The sequence below is a fragment of the Larus michahellis genome, chromosome 23, assembly GCF_964199755.1.
Source record: "Larus michahellis chromosome 23, bLarMic1.1, whole genome shotgun sequence".
Classification (NCBI taxonomy): Eukaryota; Metazoa; Chordata; class Aves; order Charadriiformes; family Laridae; genus Larus; species Larus michahellis.
The window spans coordinates 1,764,446-1,779,801 of NC_133918.1; the positions used below are offsets into that span (position 1 = coordinate 1,764,446).

At 41.1% G+C, this 15,356-nt stretch overlaps 1 protein-coding gene across 4 annotated transcripts in view; it reads right to left on the reverse strand.

The window, feature by feature from the left end:
- SPPL2B (signal peptide peptidase like 2B) overlaps positions 1-15,356 on the reverse strand; it is a 36,862-nt gene that overhangs the window by 6,869 nt on the left and 14,637 nt on the right. For 3 of the 4 annotated variants that reach the window (XR_012584515.1, XM_074566143.1, XM_074566145.1), the window contains exons 5-15: positions 14,702-14,841; positions 13,694-13,836; positions 12,822-12,918; positions 12,550-12,666; positions 10,013-10,094; positions 9,080-9,154; positions 8,890-8,952; positions 7,317-7,416; positions 6,271-6,348; positions 3,396-3,556; positions 2,163-2,388 (exon numbers count right to left, since the gene is read on the reverse strand). Coding sequence is in view for 3 of the 4 variants with exons in the window: in XM_074566143.1 (XP_074422244.1) it covers positions 2,163-2,388; positions 3,396-3,556; positions 6,271-6,348; positions 7,317-7,416; positions 8,890-8,952; positions 9,080-9,154; positions 10,013-10,094; positions 12,550-12,666; positions 12,822-12,918; positions 13,694-13,836; positions 14,702-14,841 (1,282 nt within the window). In the remaining variant the exon portion in view is untranslated. Of the gene's footprint in view, positions 1-1,791; positions 2,389-3,327; positions 3,557-6,270; positions 6,349-7,316; positions 7,417-8,889; positions 8,953-9,079; positions 9,155-10,012; positions 10,095-12,549; positions 12,667-12,821; positions 12,919-13,693; positions 13,837-14,701; positions 14,842-15,356 lie in introns of those variants that run through there. The other variant, XM_074566144.1, reaches the window with a different exon arrangement.

Below are 15,356 nucleotides of genomic sequence, written 5' to 3' on the forward strand. Positions count from 1 at the left end.
ATTTGTCAAGTCCATTATTTAAACACAAGATTTTTTTTTCTGAATTTAATATACATACTTATACAATGGCTTAAATTAAGGCATAATCCAGCTGGCTGAAGTTTTCTGTAAAATGTCTCCGCTGCTTTTTATTAGTAATAATTGGTTCAGATTACTGCTGGCAGAAGTAACACAGTCCATTAAAGAGGAGATTGAAAACCAGCTCTCTTTAGTACTACTCTCTTCCATTAAGGAAGGCCTTTGGAATCAGGAAGTCTTTCAAGGAACTCACCATTAAATCAATTTATCAGCCAGGGCTTGAGGTTTTAAGTGGAAGCCGGTAAAACTCGGAAGCCATAGCGTGGTTTTACAGAAAGGCTTTCACATTCTAGAGAAAGTGTAGTATCCACCCAACGGGAAAGAGACAAAAACCAGAAGTTATCATCCAAAAAACACAGGGCAAACATTTGAAAGACCGAGCCAAAAAGACAATGGCTGAAGTGTACAGACAGACAATGAAAGAGAACCCTTCCGACTGCAACTCAACACGCCAACTGGAGACGCTTAATTTAAAAGCGTTGCCTCTGATCCTGCCATTGTGATGATGCTTTTGTAAATGACACTTTGGGCTCTCAAACACTCGGAAGAGTGTCTCCTCCATGCGATTTGCAATCATATTCTAGGATCCTAGAATACTTCCATTTTCTATTTCAGTTGCAACGTGAAATGTTTGAGGCTTTCTGGGATTGTAATTTAAGTGTAGAACAGACACCTTTGATAAAGGCAAACGTTCTTAGATGGAATAAGTAATAAGCAAATCACATCATCCCTCTACGTGTACTGAAGTTGATGCATAAAAGACTCCATCACGTTATACAGGAAAACGCACAGTTTCAGGAATATAAAAGTAAGACCAGCTGCACCCCAAGAAGTTTTGAATTCACAGATTTAGTCCTTCATGATGACGTGTAACAAGAGGTGCAAAATAGGCTGGATCACCACCTCATTCCAGAACCTGACAGGCCATGCTTCAGCTGCTCTCGGGACAAAGACAAAACATGACGGAGGCAGTTGATCAGTTACTGAGCAGCAAGTACCTTTAAATCACAACTGACTATAGCACCGTATGTGCTCCCTTGGGAATGAAAACACCGGGTTATTTTCTTCAGAATTATAAACTGCAACTATATTTCTTAAATAACAGGTAGAAGCTCAAAACCCCAAACATATGATCTTTTACTGCTTGACTTCAACATTTTCCCAACGAAAATACCGCCTATTAAGCTCAGCATAGTGCTGCTACCTACTTTCTTACCTATTTGGCTTGCATTTTATTTCTAAAACATTAAACGTCCTTAATATGCTTTTGCGTCCAGTGTTCTGTGACAAACACTGGGTATTTTCAGAGACAACCCCTAGAGTTCATAACAGTGCTTAGAAAGCTTCCTGTAGCTCCATTCATCCTGCCTTTTAAACTAGACTAGTAGCCAACCCAGGTACCTGGAAGTAAAAACAAAGACAAAAAAAGTTAAGAGATGCATTTAATGCACCACGGTAGTATAAATCCTTTCAGAGGCTGGTAATTTAACCATCCTCTGCATTTCCTGAATGTCAGTTTATACTAAAGCATTGCCTTGTACCAATGGCTTTAACAAGTAGGGAAAAGCAAAGTAAAAGGTGTCAACAGGGAAAGTGCTAAAAAAAAAGTATCATGTTTCTCTCAACCAAGCATCGTAGCAGACTTGTTCAATGCTTTTCCTCCATGATAACCTATGCTATGCTAAAGCAGCAAAATAGCACACAAGCACAGAGTACTGTGTAAATAAAGACTCTTAATACTATCCTGGTATAATGAAAATGGAACGGTCAAAGGCATTCGCTAATAAGATGATCACTGAAATCCATCCGTTAGAACCCTTGTAGAGCACCATATTTCAGAAAGATGTTTGAAGTGTGTAGTTGTACCAAAGCTGGAGGCAGAACATTCGTTGATGGATTTGATGATCAGACTCCCAGTGAGGTTCCTCAATGAACGCAAACACTACTAAACCAGTCCTAAATACATACTGGTTTTATATGGATATGTTTGTGAGGGAAAAGAAGGAGTTCTTATCACGTTTTTTATTCCAGCTGTTTTTGCTCTGCGTTTAGGCATTTGCTTTCAAGGTCACCCTTATTCTCACCAGCTGGTTCCTCACTCTGTGCAACAGAGATTTCTGACTGGTCCATCTTTGTGTCAGTATCAGCCAGCTCCTCTGCAGCCGTGGTGGGGCCACGCGGCTCCTTCACATGGAGGGTAGGATTAGTCATTTGCTCTGTGTCTTGTTCAGAGGCTGGTACGTTGCTGTCTTTGGGAAGCTCAGGGCAGTTGACAGGAGCTATCACCAAGGGAGGCTGAGGTAGGTCTTTCTGTAAACGGAAGATCAGAGTCAGAATGATGGAAAGCAAGAATTACTGTGTCCAGTTATCAGGAGCGATGGTCATACAAGATGAAGATTAAAGGTCCATCAGCTCCATTCTCATTCTCCAGTAGGGGACACATGCATACACTTATCCTGCCTTTGTGTTTTATAGAGCACAAGGGGATTTTTTCATCCAGAAATGCGTTTAACTGCTTTCTGCCTGATCGTTCCTTGCTGATTTCAGATGCGCTCTGCTGGTTACACACGAACGGGCAAACAGCACTTTGGCACTTCATTCTCTGGTTTTGCCCACCTTTACTATCGGTGTACAACAACCGGCAACTTTTCCATCACATTTCAGATGATCTCAAATATTTTTCCAACAACTAAATTAAATTCTCTATGGGAAAGATGTGAAGGTTATCACAAATAACTGAATAATAAGTGAAACTCGCTGGGGGGAACCTCTAAGCTTAACAGATTTGCCCTTCAAGTAATTATTCAAAAATCTATAATCGTGCATCACAATAGGAATGTCTCCTTTTGGAATCAAATCAATTTCCTTTGTGCCACAGTGAAACAAGGTGATAATTTACTATATTGAGCTAGATTTCTACCTTCAAAAGCAGTAGGCTGTGAAAAAATATGAAGAAAAATATTTTAAGGACTTATTTTATATAATATTACAAAACATTATCTTTTCTATAATATAATAACAGTAATAACAATCATTATATTTTCAACACAGATCAAACCAGTAAAATTATGGCAGAACCAAGAAGGACAGACAAGGTCTACTTTACTTTTCATCAGCCAGTTAAGGTGGCCTTAAACACTTAAAAAAAGAAAACCTTACTGAGGCAAAAAAAGTATGTAAGAAAGCAAACAATCAAGCAAAACAAAAAGCTTTGGTTTTGTTGGATAATACTGCAATATTTTACTCAACTTTAAGTCTAGTTAGGTTTTTATAATATTAGTATTTCTTGAAGACACTCATATCAAACTGGTATTCACCGCAAAGCCGCTGCCCGTCCAGAACATTGCAAGCTCCTTTCTCCAAAGAGCCACAGCAAAGCTGGTGAGGAGCGTACAGGGTACCAGGTAGAGGAGAGCGGGCTGGCCCATCTGCATCAGCGCCAGGGCAACAAAGGTTACGAGAAGGCCAATGCCGTATGCTGGAAGGAAACAAAACCAGCAAAAAAAAAAAAAAAAAGAATTACTCACATATAGCTCTGCTCAAGAACAACTAAGGGGGCTTACGGGAAGGATGGGGAGGGACTCCGCATCAGGGGGTGCAATGATAGGACATGGGGTAACGGTTTCAAACTGGAAGAGGGGAGATTTGGATTGGATCTCAGGAAGAAATTGTTTGCTGTGAGGGGGGTGAGCCCCTGGCCCAGGTTGCCCAGAGAAGCTGTGGCTGCCCCATCCCTGGAGGGGTTCAAGGCCAGGTTGGACGGGGCTTGGAGCAGCCTGGGCTGGTGGGAGGTGTCCCTGCCCAGGGCAGGGGGGCTGGAACTAGATGATCTTTAAGGTCCCTTCCAACCCCAACCCTTCTGTGACTCTGTGTGATTAGCTAGATGTGCATGCTAACAGGAACTTTTTCCAACAAATACGTAAAACAACATCTCCAGAATTTTTTCAGGCCTCTTTAGGCACAAGCATTATATACACAATGTAAACTTGGAAGAGTGCTTTACTTAACAGAGATACTACGGTCTTTCTACAGGTAACAACACGTTGTGAAAGCAGTGTGATCAGCACAGTCCATCCTGTGCAATTAAATCATTACCTTAAGCAGTTTGATAAAGGCAAAATAAACAAATAATTTGCCTCATATTGTATTTATGAAGTCAGGTACAGACAATTATTTTGACCATTATAACACGTGCTTGTTGTTTGGCCTGGTTTTGGCTGTTTCTTACTATCCTGCAACACCACTAAAAAAAACCCCAAACAGGCCAGCTGTATGTTATAATTTGTTACTACTTTCTATTTAATTTCTGCATATGTCCTGCAAAAATTATTAAGTGGAACAGAAGCAGCTAGGATGTCATATTGCAATTATTTTCAATTCCATTTTCAGAACAACGAAGCTAAATCCATCTGGCTCCTGAGTAAAAAAAAAAAAAAAAAAACCAGTTGAAGAAAGATATTGAGGTGCTGGAGCGGGTCCAGAGACGGGCACCGGAGCTGGTGAGGGGTCTGGAGCACAAGTGCTGTGAGGAGCGGCTGAGGGAGCTGGGGGGGTTCAGCCTGGAGAAGAGGAGGCTGAGGGGAGACCTTCTCGCTCTCTGCAGCTCCCTGAAAGGAGGGGGCAGCCGCGGGGGGTCGGTCTCTTCTCCCAAGGAACAGGCGATGGGACAAGAGGAAACAGCCTCAAGTTGTGCCAGGGGAAGGTTTAGACTGGCTATTAGGAAAAATTTCCTCACTGAAAGGGTTATCAAGCATTGGACCAGGCTGCCCAGGGCAGTGGTGGAGTCGCCGTCCCTGGAGGGATTTAAAAGCCGGGCAGACATGGTGCTGAGGGACATGGGTCAGTGGTGGACTTGGCAGTGTTGCGTTAATGGTTAGATTCAATGAGTTCAAGGATCTTTTTTCCAACCTAAATGATTTTATGATTAGAATACTCAATAACTTTTTACAGTTCTTCAAAAGTGTTTTTTTCAGGGCACATTATGGTACTAGTGAGAGTTCCTTATATCTAGTTGAAACATTTCTTCTTGTGATTTAAGTCCATCGTCTCACATCTTATCCCTCTGCACCTGTAAGAAGAGTCCGTCTGTCTTCCCTGCACCCTCACATTAGGTAGCTGTGGACAGCATCAGGATCTCCTCTTTGCCTTCTCTTCTTTTAAGACCGCGTGCTCCAGCCCTCAGCCATCTTCATGGCCTCCACTGGATTTACTCCAGTATGTCCATGTCTGTCTTGCATGAGGAATCCTGGTTAAGAATCAGTCTTAACTGCCAAATTGAGGGGAATAATCCCGTCTCTCATACTGCCGACTCAATCTTGCTAACACAGCCCTGTATGTGGTTAGTTTTCATTGCTGCGATAATACACTGCTGACTTCATCAATACAACATTTTCCTATCAATTTCTGTAAAAGTGTTTTGAAAGTACCAAATAAGACAACAGTTTCATTTATTTGAGAGGAAATTATTTAATATTTGGTACTTTGAAATAAAAGCATCTCTCTAACCCTGCTCTAAGTCTTCAAGAATCTTGCTATTTTTTTCAGAAGAATTCCTAAAGCATTTTTTCATTAAAATTTTCCGTGACATTAACTGCAAGCATCTTAAGTCTTCACTACCATACTTTGTTACAAAGCCAACAGAAATCTCTAAGATCTTATTCATCAGTCATCTGTAAGTCCAACACAACTGTAGAACACAACTTCATGTATTCTAAAAACTAAAGAAGAAAACTAATTTAGAGGTGTTACAGCCAACATAATACAACTCGTTGCATCACAGGTCACAGATTTTTAGAATACACAAGTCAAGAACAAAGTCAAAGGAAGATCTCCCTGAACCTGAATTCTCGTATGCAATAAACGCAAAGATTCATGAATGAAGAAACCAGAACGAGTAGCTAAGCATGTATAAAGAGTATAAAGATGGTGTAGATGTAAGGGTTATAGTGAGACAAATCAGGGTAACGCGAAGCTCTGCTTATATATGGCAGACAAAACAGCTCAGGAAAATGACATCAGAAAACTCGGTGATGGAAGGTCTGACCTTGAAAGTACTTTGCTAAAGTATTTCTGTTTAATAATAAAGAGAGGAGAAGGCTAAAAAACCAAACTATGTAATATGAGTTCAATGGTATGCTTTTAAAGGGAGCAACTCGTGTAGATACTGTGCTCAGGTGTCGCTGTTATACGTACCTATTGTGCAGGATACAAAATAGACTCTGGACGACTGCACCTGAATATCAAATCTATGGCAATAGGCTACCAGCAAGCCTAGGAAAGGAAAGAACAATTACAACATTCTTTCAACTCATTCACACGTTAAGATACACAAAATCATCAAATGATCTAGGAACTTTTAAGATTTTTGGTTTTTTTTAAACATTTATCTGGGCACCCTGGTGTTTGAATATCACGACAGCATCATTTAGGAGGCCGCAGAGCTTACAGAACGGTTATATGATAACACAAACCCAGCACAATGGAAGCACTCTAATAATAAAAGTAACGTCCACAAATACATAGATACAAAACATCATCCCTTCCCTGATAAACAGTTGTACAAACACAGAGTTCACCACAAGAATAAGGGTAAGTTCATCCCTTCCCGCTCCTGGTAGACGGTAGAAATCTGTGGTTAAACCCTATGCCTATTATAGGTTGGGGGGAGGAGGGGACATGGACAGGGATGACACAGTTCATATTTCCCAAAATACATGAAAATAAACAAATGATTTCTCAGAACAAATCTGAAGGCCAGAAGACGCATACTTGTTTTCACCTGCAGCGGTGCCAGGCATACTCCTACATACTGAAGTCAAATTTGAGAGAACGTGTCGTAGAAACAGCCGACATTGTGCGACTAACAAAATCATGAAGTTTTGAGTGGCTGTATGCGTGTTCGTACCCAAATCATGTGCAAATGGTCAAATCATTTCCTCTATTCACCCCACTATTAAATGCGTTCTATACTACAAAATTAGTTGCTAAATCAACTCTTGAGATTTCTCTACATTTCTTGACAGCACTGCACATGAAACTGAACCATAAGATTCACGTGCAATTAATTTCTTATGGAAAAAGCAAACTGCGCAGAAAAAAAAAAAAGAAGATATACTTACAAATTTATCAGGTTTACAGAAGTCAAATCAAGCTTCCCACTTGAAGCAGAAGTACAAGAGGAATAAACTAATATGCCAGTGCGACAAGTAAAACTCTTAACATGATAAACAAGAAAATACCTGGAACTAAAATGTCTCCAAATCCTAGGAGAGAAAAAGGCCTGTCACACAGAGCCAGCGGCGAGGAGTTCAGCCGTGGAACCTTCAGAACCATCGGGAGCTTGAAATGAGAGAGACAAACACCTTACGAAAAGCTGTTTTCTCCGCATCCTGACACCATCTACCAGAACTTGCTCCTATTGTACTGAAACTACAGGCTTCAAATACAGCAAATGTACTTTTTTTTTTTTTTTTTTACACTATAGATCCTTATGTTTAAAATCTTTCATTAATATTACTGACAACTACCAAAAAGGTATTTAAAATGGGAGCGATGCAACGCTTTCTAAAAACAAACCGGTGGTTTTCTCAAACCGCTGCATTAATTTTGAAGTCCTCACCTGCAATAGGCTATCGACTCTGCTTTAACTGCAGGAGCGTAAACAAATCTACCTAAGCTGCCACATGCATAAGAAATAACCTTTTACATTTCATTCTACTGGTTGTAATAAAAGCCTTAAGAGTAGCGACTTGAATAATTTTAATTTTTTTTTTTAATTCTATTTTTTAATAAATTTAAATTTTTCAAATCACTTGAAAGACTCGTTTTCCCCCCAAGCGTTCCTATTTGTTACATAATTCGCAATGTTAAGGCACAGTAAGGCAATGTTCATTGCAAATGTGTATTCTCTTCAATACAGTACATTAAAGAAACTTTATTTTCTTTTTTTTCCTTTTCTTCTGTTAGTGCCAGAATAATTTCTTCGGCTTATACTGGCATTATTGTTTTATACAACTCATTCTGTGCATAAAACTGAAACAAAAGGGGTACAAAAGACAAGAACGTAAGAAGCCAAAGAAATTAGTAGGGATCGATCCACTCATAGCTCATCCTGCAAACAACTCTTTTCTTTACTATTTTCCCACATGAAAGTATCATGTTCCTTGCTGGAGAGAGACCCAGCATCCTTAAAACCCTTTAACTAACAAAACCAGTTTTCCTACAGATTCATTTCTTGTTTGGTTTGCACGCTGTATCTCACGATCTGCTACATCTCACGTACTTTCCTCCCCAAGTCAGCCACATCCCGTTGTACTGGCTGCTGTCAAACGGTGCAGAACCCCTGAATGCTGACTTCTGTTTTCGTTCTGTCTCCATTTCCCGTCTCTCTCCTTTGCCTCTAGCCTCAGCTTTTCATAAAGCAATTATCAAAACTGGGGAGGCGGTGGGAAGAGACAGACTGATGACGTAAGTTTTCTCTTCAGGTAAAAACGGATACGCTTCATTAGCAATAAATTATCTGTACAAATGTGGCCAAATGTTGTTGTGAAGCTGGGCTAACTAGCTTCCTTATACTGAAACCCCTTTAAATCAAGATAAAGGAAGACCAAAGCTGTTGTGATGAACCACTAACGCTCTGCTTTGCCCCCTGTGTTTGGTGTAGATTTCCAGAGAGCTCAGGAGCGCTTATTTCCACGTTAAATTCTTTTCAGACTGGCATCTCCGTTTCAGCTTTGTGGTCTTGGAATTCGAGAGAAGTTGATGGTGTAATAGCTGGAAGTTAGTGCCGCGTTTTCAGATGACACACAGTACCTTTTCATGAGTGGCAGAATCAGAAGGGCCTGCAGCCACCTCCACCATTATACTCTCCCCAGTCTAAAGAAAAAAGGGGAAAATTGTGAATCAGCACTTCGCGGCGCAGGTCTGGGATCATTTGAGAACACACAAAGAAACAGGTCCCTTCCAACCCAACACACTCTATGATTCTAAGTACTTTACTTACCTTTGTTAGAAAAGGTGTGATGAATACAAAGAATACATCATACACAAAAAGAACCATCAGGAGCAAGGTACAACCCTGAAGGAAGAGACAAGATGCTTGCTATTTTCAACTATGCATTAGTAAAAAGCAAAGAATTAATAATTAGCAACTTAAGACTATTCGAGGCAAAAGCTAACAAGGACTAAAACAAGTCACCCACGTATTTTTCTTAATTCTGAAATATTTTAGATGGAGGAATTGGGTCTTGCATACACCATATAAAAGAAAGTATTCCTTAGACACAAAATTACATGTTAGTCCCTAAAATCCTTTATCATATAAAATCTGGAAATGGTGCTGTTTCCATTTGTTAGGAAACTTTTAAGAGTTCTGCATTTTCTCCGGAGGACGCTCGGCATAGCTTGAAACAGTACCCACGTTACTTGGCCAATCTGTACAGGGAAACAAATTTATAGGTGAAGATAATTTGAACCAGAGTTTGAAGAGCTGCCTAAGGGGCACCTAAATGACTAATACTGATTTTTATCTTAGGGTACTGAATAGGTTCTGGAAGATTTGAAAAAACACCAGAATGAGGCACCAATTGTGTGTCAAATCTGAAAAAAAAAAAAAAAACAAACCCAAAAAATAAAAAAAAAAACAAACAAAACCCAAAAAACCAAACCCCAAAGAACACAAAACCAAAAAAAACCCCCAAGTGAGCATGGATAATTTACTAATAGTCAACACTCTGCAGAACTTAAAGTTACCAAACACCATGCCTGACAATCACGTGCCACTCATTGGTCTATATTATCCTCATCACACCACTCTTTTCCACAGTACACGAATGGAAATGCATTTCCAAGCCAAGGTACTCCGTTATATGTGGCTCCTCTGCTCAACTATATACGGGCAAACATCCTCTTTTCACATCTGTTTAAACTTGCATACCTTAAATGTAGGCAGTCGAATTGTTTTCAACATGTAAAGACAGAAGGCGATTCCTAAAGCATCTTGCAGAACCCAGGCCCACCTGAAGAGAGAGAGTAACATTTTGCCCGGAACAGTAGGAAATCCAGAGCCTTGTCCTCACTGAGGACCTGCCTGGGACAAAAAACTTTATTAAAAAAGTATTTGCTGGAAATCACCATTGCTGTCAGCACGGATTTGCAAATGGGAAGTTGTGCTCGATCAACCCCATAACATTCTACAGCCAAATGGCTGGTTTGGCAGCTGGGGGAGGAGCAGCGGGGAGACCGTGTCTCCAGACCTCACTAAAGCTTTCCACTGAGAATCTCCCATGAGATCCTCACGGAGAAACTGATGAAGTAAGTATAGGCTGGATGAGCAGACAGTGAGGTGGACTGGAAACCGGCTGAAGGAGGTCAGTGGGTACCAAAATAGGAAGTGCTGGGGTCCTTTGGCCTGCGGATATGTGTACACCCTTGTGTGCTGCGGGCAGCCTACAGCTGGGCCTGTTGCTCGATTGTTTTTTGCAAGGGAGGTATAGAAGTACCAAGGCTCTTTGCTTTCCTCTCAATTGCGAGGATTGTAGAGAAGTAGGATTTGAGATACAAAACACTAAGGTTTCCCTAAAATTGCTAAGGTCTAGATGCAGATGAGAGCATTCTGTTGTGATCAATACCCGAGCACTTGCTGATGGGGCTTTGTGCACTCAGCTTTGAGGCAGAAAACGGCCTCCCTAGTCCTAAATATCCCAGGTTGGAATAGCTCTATAGTAGAATCATAGAATCATTTAGGTTGGAAAAGACCCTGGGGATCATCGAGTCCAACCATCATCTCCACTCTACAAAGTTCTCCTTTACACCATATGCCTCGACACCACATTGAAACGAGTCTTAAACACATTCAGGGATGGTGACTCCACCACTTCCCTGGGCAGCCTATTCCAGTGTCTGACCACTCTTTCTGGGAAGAATTTTTTCCTTATGTCCAGCCTAAACCTCCCCTGCTGCAGCTTGAACCCATTCCCTCTTGTTCTATCACTAATGACTTGTGAGAAGAGACCAGCACCAACCTCTCTACAATGGCCTTTCAAGTAGTTGTAGAGAGCGATGAGGTCTCCCCTCAGCCTCCTCTTCCTCAAACTAAACAGTCCCAGCTCCTTCAATCGCTCCTCATCAGATTTATTCTCCAGGCCCTTCACCAGCTTCGTTGCCCTCCTCTGCCTCACTCCAGCACCTCGAGATCTCTCTCGTATTGAGGTGCCCAGAACTGGACACAATACTCAAGGGGTGGCCTCACCAGTGCTGAGCACAGGGGGACAATCACCTCCCTACTTCTGCTGGTCACACTATTTCTAATACAAGCCAGGATGGCATTGGCCCTCTTGGCCACCTGGGCACACTGCTGGCTCGTGTTCAGCCGCGTGTCAATTAGAGCCCCCAGGTCCTTTTCTGCCAGGCAGCTCTCCAGCCACACTGCCCCCAGCCTGTTGCGCTGCATGGGGTTGTTGTGGCCCAAGTGCAGGACCCGGCACTTGGCCTTGTTGAAGCTCATACCGTTAGCATTGGCCCATCGGTCCAATCTATCCAAGTCTCTCTGTAGAGCCTCCCCATCCTCATGTAGATCAACACTCCCGCTTAGCTTCGTGTCATCTGCAAACTTACTGACGACACACTCTGTGTCCTTATCAAGGTCATCAATAAAGATGTTAAACAGAAATGGTCCCAACAAATACTTCTGTACTCAGTCTGACACTTGCTTCTCTAAAAGACGTTTCAGAGTTGATGCTTCCTGGATTTATGAGTTCTGTCAGTGAACGATCCACAGCCATAACACAGAAGATGGACCCCACAAAGGCAATGACAGGCATTCAAGGCACAAGTGAGACATCTTTGGTACCACCAGCAGAAACACAAGCCAGCATGTCAGTCCCAACACAGAATCCCTGACAGAGGGACCGAGAAGATGAACACACCATGTATATATGGGGAAACTGGGAAAAAAAAAAAACCAACTGCCACGCAACAAAAAAAAACAACCCAGGAACAAAAAACTGTAACAGAAGCAGTAAGAACACGCTCTAATTAGGTACCACAGCAATACTGGGCACAGAGAATTATTTACTCATATCGGACAGTCGAGAGAAACTAAAGATCTTACAATATTCACAGCTCATTCTCTCTGAGCAAATGCGCACGCAGACCATCACCTGAAGGAATAAGTTAGCCAACTTGTGTCCAGCTTTCCATACCACTTCCAAAAAATTGTCTTAAGTCAAAGAGATCAGAACACGGACGGGGACTCAGAGAAATTCCAGCTTAACAAGAGATAGTTTTCCGAAACTTAAACCAACAAGACAAAGATGAAGTACTTGAGGAACAACTAAGAATTTCTGCCCAAGTCTCTAGTTTCTTTCCTGTCACTCCTAAATTCGGGATAAGTTTAGGCTTCTACAGCTGTCAGTTACTTGTACTATAAAGCATAATACAATTTCTAGCAGAGAAACTAAAATAAACACTTACTGATCTTCGTTTCTGAAGACTCCCCAGACTACACTGACAGAGATACAAAATACCGCCAACAGCAACATCCGGACCTGCGGACGCTTGTGAAAATAAGGCAAGTTGTTGTCTGGAATTCTGAAAATGAAAGACACCAAAGCTACAGTTGTCTATGTAGTTACGCTCCTCCTTTATAAACATTTTGAAGTACGAAACCACCTTGTAAATCCCACACCGACCCAACATTCTAAAAAATTAATTGTGCCTATTAAAAATTAACAGTTGCCACATACCTACACTTTCCCACGGGGAATCTTCTCACAAAGGGAGACAGACAACTGTAAAGACCAATTGAGGCTGCCAGGCAGAATATTCCTATGATAACATAGACTGAGAAAGAAAAAGTAGTAAGTCCAAGTAGTCAAAAAAGCCTGAATGAGAAAAAAGGCTTACATTTCACCAGCAAAAGTTAAATTCAGAGACTTCAAATGATTGTTGATTAGATTTATGCTCTTCAAGTATCTAATTCTAGCTCATTTTACTCAGGTGTACTTTATGCAGTGGATACTTCAACAAATCAAAACCTCTGTGCTAATATTCTTAAAGTAAGTCATCAAATCATAAGCCTAAAAGGCAACTTCTGGTGAAGTGTTTATCTTCTCATTATGAGTATATGTGAGCATTATACTCTTAAAATCGCTCAGGAGCGAAATGAATTAATATAGATGGGTGCATCTTTCCTAACTTCCTCAGAAACATGAGGATGGAAGCTCCAGTGCATTAGGCTCTTGTTCTTTTGTCAACCAATTTGGTAAGGGATCAGTAGAAACTTATCTTTATAAAATGATCCTGGATCCTATAACTTAACTTCAAATCGAAGACAGACAAGTATAGGTTCAAGAACACTTCTGACAAAAATAAGAAGTGGAAGACATTAAGTCTGTATCTACTTAATAGGCTTTAACATTTGAAAGAAGCTCTATGATTGCCTAATCCAACCTCACTAAAAGCGGGTTTTCTTACAGGTTTTTAAATCATATTGCGATGAAGAAACATGGCACAAGACAGCAATTTCATAATTATTTTCACAGTAAAAATGTCCTTTAAATGATGGCAGCCTTGTGATATTGAAGATGCATCAATACAAACACAACTTTAAGAGTACCTAAGTGGTCATAGAAGAAATAAAGGAGGACCAGCATGGAGCAGCACATCACTACAAATACACAGATCATTATTGGAGTCACATCAACTGTTTCATCATCGTGTTTCTCTGCCCCATCATCACGTTTGTGCTTCATGTACCGCCTGAAAGAGTAACACGGCTATAATCAGTCCATTCCTTCCGCAACAAAATACAAGAGGGCACTGAATCTTCAGCGAGAACTACATGGGGTGGGAAAACATGACACGACATCAACGCCTGCACTGATTTCCACTCAAGTCAGTGGAACTCCGCGATTTTACATGGATGTATGGACATCAGATAGAACACAATGCATAAAACAGTAATCACTGCATTAGTTTATCATGAGTACTATTTTTCATTCACTAAGAACTCAGAATCCTGAATATTACCACCGAATGATTTGCTGACTTCAGCAGAAATCCTAAAGTCAGGTTGTGTATATGAAGTAAATCTTAGAATGAAGCGTGGCACAGATGATCTCCTCCCCTCAACTCCACTTACTGGCAAAAAGCAACCATAAAATTTCAATGAAAGATTCATAATAAACATGGTATATGTTAGCCATCTGATCAGTTTGTTTGGCACTGTACTAGTAAAACCAATTTTTTTTATTTTATTAATTTTTATTTTTTTTTTTTTTACAAAAGATTTTTATGGCAAATTTTCGCAAAAGCCCAAGTAGGAAGCCCCTTACTATCCCATTTTCCTTCTGAGCTTTTCAAATGTTTGGCTTTTTTCACAAGGCAAAATACTAAAAGACTCTACATGCAAGTTACACTCTAATAGTTTCAGGCAACGACAAAGCCAATACAAGGCTCACGGCCTTTCCAGTGTCACATCAACATTTTCCCATTCTGCTTACACAAGTCTCCAAACCTCATTAGCAGAGCTACCAGGTGACCTTTAGATAAATACCATGGTTTCTTTTTTTTTTTTAATGTGAAAAATACAAGAAAACTGACATACTACATTCCGGTTACTCACTTTTTCACATCTCTGCTTCCTGCCCAGTAGCCTCCAATTGCAACAGTCCCCACAGCCATGACAAATATAATCACCATGTTATAGTCCAGCACCGGCTCGTTTGGTGCGTACATGGCCCCTTTCACTGAGCTGCCGAAACTCTGTGGAGGTAAGTACGAGTTAGGGAGAACTTCCAAAAAGCTACCTTAGCAAAGGTCGTTATTTAGTTTCCACTAAACCTCAGAATCAAGCTTCATCATAAATACTTAAGAGCAATCTAGTGGCTCTACTGTTAGTGATATTTATCTCCAGCACCAGCTCCATTTTATTCTGAAGATGAGAAATTCTTGGCACAGGAGGTGGCAGGGCTCATTGAGCAAGCTTTAAACTAGACTTGAAGGGGGAAAGGGATGAAACCAGGCTCTTCAGAAGGAAGCCTGGGGGTGGCGTGCCTGTGGGACGGGATGCTAGTGAGGTCCCTTGCTCTGCTGACTCAGTGAAGGCAGGGGACGGAGATCCATGCAGCAGCAGAGACACGAGGGTCATTAATGGGTTAGAAACTATGGCTGGGAATGGACAGGTAGGAGTTAAGACTTCTCCCAGCAAAAAGGCAGCAGGACCAGGAGCCCAACTGAAGTGCTCCTACACTAATGCCTGCAACATGGGCAAGGGCAAC